At 44.4% G+C, this 12,500-nt stretch overlaps 1 protein-coding gene across 3 annotated transcripts in view; it reads left to right on the top strand.

Annotated features, from left to right (window-relative positions):
• Positions 1-911: 911 nt before the first annotated feature.
• The window catches only part of LOC125298642 (pre-B-cell leukemia transcription factor 1-like), a 14,252-nt gene continuing 2,663 nt past the window's right edge, over positions 912-12,500 (top strand). The window contains exons 1-5 of one of the 3 annotated variants that reach the window (XM_048249475.1): positions 912-1,683; positions 1,922-2,398; positions 4,198-4,271; positions 10,879-11,120; positions 12,127-12,317. In XM_048249475.1, the coding sequence (XP_048105432.1) occupies positions 2,205-2,398; positions 4,198-4,271; positions 10,879-11,120; positions 12,127-12,317 (701 nt within the window). In that variant the 5' untranslated portion in view covers positions 912-1,683; positions 1,922-2,204. Of the gene's footprint in view, positions 2,399-4,197; positions 4,272-10,878; positions 11,121-12,126; positions 12,318-12,500 lie in introns of all 3 variants that reach the window. The other 2 variants (XM_048249476.1, XM_048249474.1) reach the window with 2 other exon arrangements.

The following is a 12,500-nucleotide window of genomic DNA, read 5'->3' as shown; positions in this document are numbered from 1 at the left end:
ATGGGGAAATGTGTTAGTGTGTGTGTGTGGTGACAGAGGGATCTGATCTATTAATGTTTAGTACATGCAGGGAGCTGCATGAGAGCTATACACACACACACACACATTTATAGTGTTGGATATCATTCTGCAACAAAACAAACCAATGGGCAATATTCTAAATTTCTTCTCAAGGATGTACAAAGAAAAGGCTTGTTTCAGAATCATTTATTTGTGATTATAAAAAGTAAACATTGTAAAACATTGTCACAACAAAATGCAAAGCTACTTCTGGTGCATAGAAGAATACATTCATACACTCACGTCATACTCTCACACAGAACCATACAGACACATACGCTATTGATTCAGGTCAAGTGTTTGCATCCTCGGTCATTCATGAGGACAATATAATAATCTGTCTTTGCATCTCATTCCATCAGGGTTTTTATTTTTTTTAAACAGATATTTGCCTTTTTTTAAATAAATGTCTGTAGTGTTATATCCATAATTTTTGGATTGGCTATCACACAGACAACACCATATCAGGTACAACGTACATCTAAGATGAAAGAGATTTGGTTTTCCCCTCTAGCATTATAGCACTGGGCCATAGGTGATGGATTTCGTACTTCACTAATTAGGGCCTGCTGGTTCGAGATCCATTCCCCATATATGCGGGTTGAATGTCGATTTTGAATTAATTGTCGAATTTATTATTGAAAGCTTCTCATAGTATCCCGGTGACTTCAAATTATATGCTATAGCCTAGTGTGCACCTTGAGAACGGATAAACTTGTAGCCCTGTCTGTGCGTATTGAAACGGTTCTTATTTAGTTCATATGATGTGGCCTTCTCTGACAGGGTACGTTAGTGCATTCATGTTTGTGTCGCTCCAAACGCCCCTCGAGGATTGCGCGTTTTACGACCGCCTTCGCAGGAGTGTGACGTACAAACGTGGAGGACTGGAACTCCTCGCGCGGTACTCTACTGGTATACAAGACGAACGATTCAGGGAGGGGGGAGGGACAGGGAAGCCTCAAGGAGGCTAGAGCAGAACACCAGAGAAAAGGAGCCAGTCCCTAGTCGAATCGGAGAGGGAACGCGGTCAAGATCACTGGTGAGGTGGTGACCCATCGTCTCGAACCAACTGAGAGGCTGAGGCTGCTACTTCCAATTCCTCGATCTGGACTACCCAAACAATTTGCCTTTCTTCGGAATACAACGTTACTTGCTCGCAAGGATGTAGGCTAGTAGTCTGTTGTCTTCGTCGACGCATATGATCAGGAGAATCGCTGGGAATCCAAGCGAAGAGCCATTTTCTATTAGACCTCGCATTGTTAAACTCCCTTTATGGTGGTCTATGCATCGTCGCGAGACTGTTCCCTCCCAACTGGTCATGCGTTTTGTTGTCGCGTCGCGCAACGACTGGTAGAATAGCCAACCACTGCGCCCGAATCCACGTATCGAACGTTTTTTTGAAGGAGTTGAGGTTTTATTACAAAGTAACAAAGATAACTGGGATGAAACCGCAACATTTACAGTTTTCACCTCTGTGAAAGCAATTCGACGTCCATCTTTCTCTTATAGCCTATTGGTCGAAGTGCAGTGGAAGCCTATCCTACCTCTTTTCTCCAGGTTTGTTTTCACCGTGGACAGTTCGGGACTGTAAACTAGGCTAGCTGGTCTTTTGAACCAAAACAAGTGAGTCTTGGGATTGCCTTTTTGCTGCTGCCAAAACACTTGTCAATTAGCCTATTCTCCAAAGTTAAAGATCATTCACGACTTTGCCTTTTTAGAAGAAAAGGGATGTTTTTTGTCGTTGATCAATACATGCTCGATTTACAATAAACATAGGCCTACACCTATTTAAATGATTGAAAATGTGATGATGTGTGGGCAGGCTACTGTTAGACATACCTTGCTTATCTCATTATTTCAGGGGAGAGCATAGATTAAATGTGAAGATTTTGAAGACGCTTGAAATCTAGGCCTACAAGTTCGTGGTAGGTGACCTGTGTTTTTAGGCTATTGCCCTCCCCTCCCCCCAAAGAAGTCTAGGTGAGCCTTAGTTTCTTTCAACACTTTTTTTTTTTTTTGAAACACTTTAAAATAACAACCGCTCATCAGGAAATCCTACGTTACACCTATTCCTATTTGGATACCCTTGATTCTAGACACTTAGCCGAACTCAGACCTGCAAAGACGCTGAATTTGAAGTCACCATGGATTCGGGCATGGACGATCAAACCCACATGATGTCTGGTGCTATTGGACTCAGCGGCATCTTGCGGACCGACGTGGCTGACCTGGGTTCATCTCGGAAGCACGAGTATCAGGGCCAGCCACAGGACATTGGCGACATCCTGCAGCAAATCATGGCCATCACAGACGAGAGCCTCGACGAGGCACAAGCCAGGTAACCCAATACTAACAGTGGTTTGCCTCTTTGTTGCTGTTGGGGTCCTTTCATTTTCACGCGCCTCTGTTTGTACAAGCGCATGGCCCATGGAAACAGTTTGCCGACGCATCGGTTATGGAGTGAAATATATTGTAAGCCTAGTTATACGCAGTAGTCAGCATGCAAGCAAACAAAATTTACAGCAATATGCTAGCTGTCATAGATGCAGATGTCGCTGGTTTAAAAGTTGTAAGGGCCAGGGCCTACATCGTGTCCACAGTACCCTACCCAAAATACGTCTGTGGTCTGAACACTAATACGTTCCATGTGTAAAAACAACTCACGATAGACCTAGAGCAAATAGTGTCAGTGACTAAATAGCTTTCACATTTTTTTATGTCCAACGTGTGGCGTTGTAATTAGTGCCTCCATAAAACCAAGTCCATTAACGATCTAATTGACCTCCATTGTGTCACTAATTCAGCGGACCCATTCAACTCCGTTATGGAGCATTTGCATTTCAAAGGGGGAAGCCAGCTCAGGCAAGATGATGCAAAGCGCCCCCGCCCCGGCCGACCCAGTTTGATATCGGAGTTCTTTGAGCTGCATGACAACGTTACTTTTTTACTTTGCATATATGAAAGATCTGTTTAACATATGACGCGGCTGGAGAGACACCGATGTGTGATGCTGTATATCAGACTACCATCAGCCGGTAGGCCTACTAGCTGTACCTATACATGTGGGCCCGACTCGCCACTCTCACCGTGGACCACCAAAGTCAGAGAAGGCTTCCATAAGCATTCTGCAGTGCTCACTGTGCTCTCGTTACTTGATGACCCCCACCACCACCAGATTCTTACAAACAGATCGAGCAAATGGAGGGGCCTAAAGCTTGGGGGGGGGGTGTTAACTGATTGAGTCCATTACTTAATTAGCATTGTCTAAATAATATAAAGGCTCTTCAAAAAAGACAAGGTACATCTGAGATGAAAGAGATTTGGTTTTCCCCTGTATTATATAACATTGTGAACTTCTGACTTCCATGCTGAATTTGTTTTTATCAGTATGCATAGGAAACTGCTTATCCAGATCCCACAGTAGGGCACAATAGTGCTGGCCCTTCGGCATAATGAATACACACGTGAGTTATAAAGGCATTATAAACACCGGTGAAACACGGTGTTGTCTTTCTGCCATCTCCAAATAACCTTTATCAGACCTAAACAACAAGCAGCTCTGGCCGAGTGATTGGGCAGCAGGTACCATGAAAAGAAAAAAAAATAAACTCTTCAAGGTGGGCTCCATAGGTGTGTGGTGGCATCCCTGTTGAGTCTGACTGTCTGTTCTAAAGGACTTGCATCCATTAGATGGACGGTGTTGAAAGGCTTTTGACAAGACTCTGTGATAGAAGGAAGTATAATCTTGTTGGGGAAAACGCCTAACCCTCCGCCCTTAACACAGCCAATCCAGTTAGGGCAAAGTGTGTGTGTGTGTGTGTGTGTGTGTGTGTGTGTGTGTGTGTGTGTGTGTGTGTGTATGTGCATGTGCGTGCGTGTGTGTCATTGTTGGATAGGTGTGTTTGTGCGTGCGTGCAGACCTGTGAACTGTGTTGTAGGCCAATTCAAATATGAATGGTGACTTACTAGCTGAATGGACCTGTGTCTCCTTAAAGAAGCGTGCGCGTGTGTGTGTGTGTGTGTGTGTGTGTGTGTGTGTGTGAATGTGGAGTGTGGTAAGTAAACAGTGATCTTGGTCAATTGAAATGTGAAAAGCGACTGACTGGCTGAATGGAACTGTCTCTGTCTCTGCTTCAGGAAGCATGCGCTGAACTGCCACAGCATGAAGCCGGCCCTATTCAGTGTTCTGTGTGAGATTAAGGAAAAGACAGGTGAGTCCTCAAGATAGACAGGTAGAGAAGTAACCATGCAACCCCCCCACCCCATCACGACCACCCACACACACACACACACACACACACACATTTAAACATGCATATACATACACTGAAAATACCGACAGTACAGACGTCATGCAAAATTAGTCAGTCAGTCAGCAAATCTCTGTGCTGTGAGTATGTAACCATTGCCCATAGCACCTCTCAACCTGAGCAGTGCTGCTGACAGCAGTAGGATGACGTTTTGAATGCTTTGAGTGATCTTTCTGTTTCATGCCATTGTGCAGCTTCAGAAAACTGGATTTTCCAATCTCCTCTCCATGAATCATTAGAGTGTCTGAAAATGAGTTCTATTTCTACAGCTCTCTGGGTCTACTATTTCTGGTTGGACTGGTTCCACTGATGCACAACACACACACACACACACACACACACTTTTCAGACATTTTCACATGCTCTCTGTGTCTTTCTGAACAGGAAGTGTTTTGCCCTGTGTTCTGGGCTTGATGGTCAGATTTAAAGTAGCGCTTCCCGTATTATGATGGCCACATGGGTCCTACTGACCCCACTCACAGCAGATGCTTGCCTCCTTCCCTCAGTGTTTTGTCTGTCCTCTCGTCATGTTCGATGCTCGATGCTCGATGGTGTTTTATGCCCCCAACGTCGTCTTCCAGGCAGCGCTGCCACTGCTGACTTAAAGGCACCTAATCCTAAACCTAACCCCAACCCTAACCCTAACCTTAGCCCATGCCTAACCCTAGTGCCTTCCAGGCAGCGCTGCCTTGAAGACAACATTGGGGGCATAAAACACAAAGAAACTGTCAGGCACGCGCACACACACACACACACTCTCACTCACATTCACACACTCACTCACTCTCACACACACACACACAAAGTGTTCTGTCTCTCCTCTCGTCATGTCTGTCTCCTGTGTCCGCCTGTCCTCTTCAGTCTGTCACGTCTCGTCATTATCATTCTCTTATTTTTTATTTTTGTAATTATACGTAAAATAAAATATTGCCTTAAGTTAATTATGTGGCCACAGCTGCCACTTCCACATGAAATATGTTAAATTAACATCTCATTTCTCTTTCAGTTGATTTACTTCATTTAAGTCCCTCTTATACTGACAAAACTTGACCAGCTAATTTATCTGGCTTAGTCTCTCTGTGCAAAGTCTGGCCACAGTCTTTAATAGTAGCAGAGACTTTCTTATGAAGAGACACAGCACTCAAAGAATTCTCTGTAGAAATGCATGGGTTTAGTTCATAAGGCCAATGGCAGTTGTCTACACATATCCCACCCCTTTCCTGTATGCCTACCCATTCACTTGAATAGGAAAATAGCCGCCCGATAACTGCCCAAAGGGGGTTACCAAGATGTCCACTGAGTGTGGGGAGTTGCCTATAAGTAGTCTGACGAGCCAGACCCACATTACAATGTAGGGTCTGGGCACTCACCGTTCGCAGTGCTCAGTCCGAGGGGCGGGATAATCAGTTGTCTTTCAAATTATCTCTGCACGCAATAGGACAGTGCTATGAGTCCCATGCGTTTCCCACCAGCGGAGTTAGTTGGCTAGTTCAAACTTTTGCCAACTTAATAAAAGCTTAATTAATGTCACACTGTTAAGCCAACAGCAACATTATCTTATTTGTTTTCAAGTAGCAGGGAATTCAAGCCAAACCGTTGCAACTCTGCCATCAATCATTATGTTAAGCCCGCCTAATGACTCTATACACGATTTGATTGGCCTGATAGAAGTTTAATTTTTCGAGCTCACAAGCCAACAGAGAGTTGCTAGACTAGCCCTGGCAGCAAATGTAATTTGCTGCTTCTAGATTTCTAGGCTAGCCTATAAGGGCTTTTGGGTGAAAGTGGAGTGGACTGGTGTGCTGTGTGGTACTCTCCAGATGTGAGGCCTCCCGCTGCACTCCTCCCCAGAAACACTCACTCGGACTAGGGCAATCATTCACTCACAGTCCCTGCTTGGGCCTAGAGCTGTGATTTGTGAGTGAGTGTGTGTGTGTGTGTGTGTGTGTGTGTGTGTTTTGTGTGTCTCTGCATATGTGTGTGTGTCTCTCTCTCTTTCTCTCTCTCTCTCTCTCTCTCTCTCTTTGTGTGTGTGTGTACATGTGTTTGAGTGAGCGAATGTGTGTGTGTGTGTGCGAGCGTGTTTGTATATGCTCAGGTGTTTACTTAAATCCCTCAGGGAGATAAGTCCATAAGTCTTTGTGGTGAGCTGAGCGGCCCCGCAGGCGTGGGCTTCAGCTTACCCCCACGCTGTCACACTCTGCCTGAGATGGTTGTCTCTCTTAGCCAGATCAGTCATATTAAGCCAAATGGGGTCTGTTTATCAGATCTCAGTAGGGGCCTACTCCCAGGAAGGTGTCTCCTAGGAAGGTGTCTCCTGGGAAGGTGTCTCCTAGGAAGGTGGCGACTTCTGGCCCAAATGTGGTCTGGCTCTAGCGGCTATCAGGGTTTAAATCCGGTGACTGAGGAGGCTGGTCCATCAGACCGTCTCTTGTTCATTCACTCGGTAAAAGAGAACAAACTCTTTGTGTTATTCCAACGGTAGTTTCGTCATGCTGTGCATTACGTAACTTTGACTTTTTAACACATGAGACATGTGCAATGTTTTGGCGCTCTATAAGTGATATTAAATTGAAATTGAAAATGAAAGCATGTGTGTGTAAACAATAGGTATTGCATAGCTTGTGACAATGTGACAATAAGGCCCAATTTATAGTCTTTGGATAACACATTTTGCTATGCATCTGTGCATGATGGTGCCCTTGCATTGATTGATGTGTTCACGTGTACCTTGTGTTGACTTTGAATAGGCCCTAGGAATGACACAAGTTAGGAACCTGCTCAGGGCCCGATCAGAGAGAGGTTAACTATCTGCTGAGGAAGTGGAGCTCGTTTATTCACAGGGCAACAACATGCTTGTAATCAAGGCTCGTATTCACAAAGCATTTTATTTTACCACTAGGAGTACTCCGCACTAAAACGCACTAAAAAATTTTAGCTTGAAGTTTTCTCTTAAAAGTTATTCACAAAGCCTCTCAGACCTACTCTTAGTAAGGAAAAGTGACAACTCCTAAGATAAGAGCTCCATTGCTGTGGTTGACATCATTACTCATGCACGAGCTTGATTGAAGTGACCACCTTGATTGGCTGATGATTATAACACGGAAATGATGGCAAAAACTTCTCCTACGATGATGGGTGACAGGTGACAGGTCTTTGCTGGTGAGAGTGTGTGCGCTACACAAGTAGGCCTACTGTGAAGGATGTAAGATGATGAATAAATAGCCTAATTGAATAAAGAATAAGACAAAGCAAATAGCCTAGTAGTATAATGAAATACAGTATTGCTTCAAGTATACGGATTGAAGCAGTAGGCCTATCTTTGCAACATGTTGATCTGTATGAAAACACGTAGGCCTACATTCACAAAGAGAAACAATTTCATTTCATTTAAAATGAAACATTACATTTAGTTTACATGCAATGAATGATTTTGGTTGTTGGTGGCATTATTGCATCCCGTAGGTGGGCCTACAATGTACAATTGAAGGGTTCAGATGCAAAAGCCTCTAAATGCCACCTACGTCAAAAATGAGATAAAGATGGTGAGTGAATGCTCTCCTCACATAGTATACGTTAATCAAATAATTTAACTTCAAAACACACCAAATAACACTCTCTTCCTGGTCTGAAATATCGATTTCTATGCAAAAACCTATAGGAACCGGATTTTAAATGCTCATTTAAAAGAAATGTGGTCAGACGGATTTAGAGGGTTTTGCATCTGAACTCTTCAATTATTCCCTTATGATAGAGAGCTCCTGTAACCGCATGCTCCTTTTTAAAACATCGCAAGGTGAAATGCCACAAAAAGCGGCTTTTTGTGAATAGGTCTTAGTGAGTTAGGAGTCCTCTCGACGACTTCTAAGCTGTCACAGACTTAGGTGCTACTCTTTGGTCTAAAATGCTTCATGAATTACTCTTAGTAAAACAAATTGGAGTCCTAAAGTTACAAGTGAAATGCCCATTATTTGTAGGAGTTTCTCCTAAATTCGCCATGTTAGGAGCTACTTTTAGGAGTTTCTCCTAAATTCGCCAGTTAGGAGCTACTTTTAGCCCTAAATTCGCCAGTTAAGAGCTACTTTTAGGAGTTTCTCCTAAATTCACCAGTTAGGAGCTACTTTTAGCCCTAAATTTGCCAGTTAGGAGCTACTTTTAGCCCTAAATTCGCCAGTTAGGAGCTACTTTTAGCCTTAAAATTCTTTGTGAATACGGGCACAAAGCTGCAGTGTTTCCCTGTCGTCGCACCTGTAGCCTAGTGTGGGTTTGTTTTCAAGATTTTTTTGTGTTTGTGATCTTTGTTGTCTAATCTATCTATCTATCTATCTATCTATCTATCTATCTACATCTATATACTGTATATGTTTGTTTGTGTGTGAGAAGTGTGTGTGTGTTGTTGCGCGCATCGTCTGGCTCCGCTGTAATAATTTGGCGAGCCTCCCTGGATCTGGGGGGCTTAATTGCCACCTCATTTGCATAACGGTGCAAATTAATGACCTCGCAAACGAGAGCTCGTTTTTCACCCCTCTTTAGGTGCTCCTTATGAGCCTGTGTTAATTAAACCGTGTGTGTGGGAGAGGAGCGTGTGTGTGTGTGTGATCAGGAGAATTCCATCTACTCCATTCTCTCTCTCTCTTTCTCTCACTCTCTCTCTATCTCAGACCCTCCATCTTTCTTTGCAGGCAAACTGATCTGACTGGATCCTGCTTGTGTTTGCATGCCAGACGAAAACTAAACAGATGCTGATTAGCTGCTCAAAACCTCTATCAGCTTACAATATGGCTACACGCACACACACACACACACACCAAAGTAGGATGAAGTTAAGTTGTGTTGAACTCTTGACCTCTAAGCTTGTTTATCCGGCTAGTGTGTGTTTAAGTAGAGAGTCAGGTCACATGCCTGCATGTGTGTTATTGTTTTTGTCTGTCCGTGTATCTGACTCTGATGGTCATCTCTCTGTCTGTTGGTCTGTATGTCTGTCTGTCTCCCTACTTCTGAGGGGTTTTCTGTTTGGTTTCCTTATTATTTTGTTTGTTGATTACCTGTCTGTCTGTCTGCCTGTCTCCCTTGTCTATTGTGGGAAATGGTTAAGCCTCTCTATTTACCGTTTTATGTCTTCCATCTCGACCTGTCTCTCTCTCTCCCTGTCTGTTCTGCCCATGTAAACATTGCCAAATGGGAGGGCCATCTTGCTGCCAAGAGGCCATTCAAAAACACCCACTGACCTCACAAACACCACACTGACCTTACAAACACCCCACTGACCTTACAAACATCCACTGACCTCACAAACACCACACTGACCTCACAAACACCCCACTGACCTCACAAACACCCCACTGAACTCAAACCTGCTGCTTACTCTGCTGTCCAACTAAGACACAGCTTCACATCATCCCTTTCCAACCAGCCATCTTCATCCTTGAGTGTAGTTTCCACACTCACCCACTGTACACTGTGCCCTGTCCCCTGCCCGTAACTGACAGTAAATCTGGTTGTTATAGGTTTTTGTATCAAAAACCCATTAATGACAAAGCACAAAAAACAGTACTAACACATTGAATATATAGACCCTTTCAACTGCAGAAATAAACATGAGCAGAAAACAACATGGAGCTAATGGTAACTTGGTAACTAAGAAAAAATATATCTTGGTAACTAAAAAAAAAGTTTTAAAGTTGACATTTTGTAAAGCATAGCGCGATTCAGTTTCATTTCAAAGTACCTGCGTTGGTTTCGAACATTTCAACTGGAAACCTTTGATGTGTTCATTTCTTGATCACCCCCCATCTCTCTCTCCCAGTCCTTCCCTTTCAGTCTCTTCACTGTCCTGTCATAATAAAGGCCAAAAAATATACTTGTTAACAAAAAAAACAACAACAATCTCTTTATATACTTTTTATTGTATTGATCCACAGAGGTACTATAGTTAAATGTGTGTGTGTGTGTGTGTGTGTGTGTGCTTGTGTGGTGGAGTGAATAGGTAGAGGCTGCCCTCTACTGGTGAAATAAGGAACTTTAGGAACTCCTTCACAGTCTCTCTGCTGATCCTATAGGTCAGCCTACACACTGAGGTAGACAAGTAGATCTGTTATTGGTTATTTCCTAGCCTGGAAAATCGAGACCCTGATAATCTAGAAAGATTAAGGGTCTGGGAAAGAGCAATGGAATGGCCCAACTCGAGGGGCGGCAACAAGCATGCATTTAAAAATCTCACTGCACACAATTGGATAACACTAGACCATGTTTACTCTGAATGATTTCGGAGTTCGACACAATCGGATAACACTACGACCAATGTGTACTGTCCTCCAACGTTGCAGCGCTGTCTTCATCAGTTTAGCTGGTTCGCAGAGACAATTCCATTGTGCTCTCACGAGAACTCTGGATTTCCAGGGTAGTTATTTCCGTGGGCTTTACAAGGGATCGTGCTAGTGTCTATCTGTGTGTAAAAAACATTTTCTTTTTTTCATTTTCTTTCTGTATGTCTTTCCTGCCCCCGTAGTTCTCAGTATGCGCGGGGCGCAGGAGGAGGAGTCTCCGGACGCTCAGATCATGCGATTGGACAACATGCTGCTGGCGGAGGGCGTGTCCGGTCCGGAGAAGGGCGCGGCGGCCGCTGCCGCCGCTGCTCTGGCCGCCGCCGGGGAGTCATTCAACGACAACAGCGCAGAGCACTCGGACTACCGCGACAAGCTGGCCCAGATCAGACAGATCTACCACTCCGAACTGGAGAAATACGAACAGGTGAGAGAGAGGGAGGAGAGAGAGGGGAGGGAGAGGGAGAGAGGGAGGGGAGAGGAAAGGAGAGATGAATAGAGAGAGGGAGGGAGAGAGATCTACCACTCCGAACTGGAGAAATAAAAACAGGTGAGAGAGAGGGAGGGGAAGAGGGAGAGAGAGAGAGAGGGAGAGAGAGGGAGGGGAGAGGAAGGGAGAGATGGAGAGGGAGAGAGCGAGAGCCGAGCACCAGAACTGGAGAAATATGAACAGGTAAAGGGCAAGGGAGGGGAGTGAGGGAGGGAGGGAGATAGAGGGAGGGAGAGAGAGAGGGAGCGAGCTATCACTCAGAACTGGAGAAATATGAACAGGAGAGAGAGAGAAAGAGAGAGAGAGAGAGACAAACTTACTCAGAGACAAACTGATGACATCTTCCAAAATAAAGAAATATGAACAGGTGAGAGAGAGGGATGGAGGGAGAGGGAGGAAGAGAAACAAACTAACAACAGATCTAAAATAAAGAAATACAAATACACTAGGTGACAGAGGGATGGAGGGAGGGGCAGGAAGAGGTTGAGAGCTGATCAGACAGATGACAGATCTACTGTACCACTCTGAGCAAAAGAGAATGGGAGGATATGAATCAGGGATAGAGTGGAAGTAGGGAGAGAAAGAAAATGCTGAAATGATATGATGAACAGAACGCCAAAGGGGTTGGCAGGAAGACATGGGTACAGAGAACGATATTTTATAAATATGTGTTTGTGCATGTGTGTGTGTGTGTGTGTGTGTATGCGTTAGGCCTGTAACAAGTTCACCACCCACGTGATGACAGGTCTAAAAAAGAGCAAAAAAGAATGGATATAGGGGACAGGGATATAGAGTGGAAGAAAGGAGGGAAAGAAAGTATGAGCAAAATTATATGATGAACAGAAAGTCAAAGAGGTTGGGAGACATGGGTACAAAGAGTGGTATTTTATAAATATGTGTTTGTGCATGTGTGTGTGTGTGTGTGTGCATGTGTGTATGTTAGGCCTGTAACGAGTTCACCACCCACGTGATGAACCTGCTGCGGGAGCAGTCTCGCACGCGGCCCATCTCGCCTAAGGAGATCGAGCGCATGGTGGCCATCATCCAGCGCAAGTTCAGCTCCATCCAGATGCAGCTCAAACAGAGCACCTGCGAGGCCGTCATGATCCTCCGATCACGCTTCCTCGATGCCAGGTCTGTGTGTGTGTGTGTGTGTGTGTGTGTGTGTGTGTGTGTGTGTGTGTGTGTATGTGTGTGGACCCCTCTACATTAATGATTAGATGATGTTTGTGTGTGTGTGTGTGTGTGTGTGTGTGTGTGTGTGGACACCTCTACATATATGATTAGATGATGTTTGTGTATGCATGTGAGTGTGTG

This window comes from Alosa alosa, chromosome 7, assembly GCF_017589495.1.
Source record: "Alosa alosa isolate M-15738 ecotype Scorff River chromosome 7, AALO_Geno_1.1, whole genome shotgun sequence".
In the NCBI taxonomy this organism is placed as follows: Eukaryota; Metazoa; Chordata; class Actinopteri; order Clupeiformes; family Clupeidae; genus Alosa; species Alosa alosa.
Note: the sequence above shows the minus strand (reverse complement) of the source record. Positions and strands in the feature narration are given on the sequence as shown.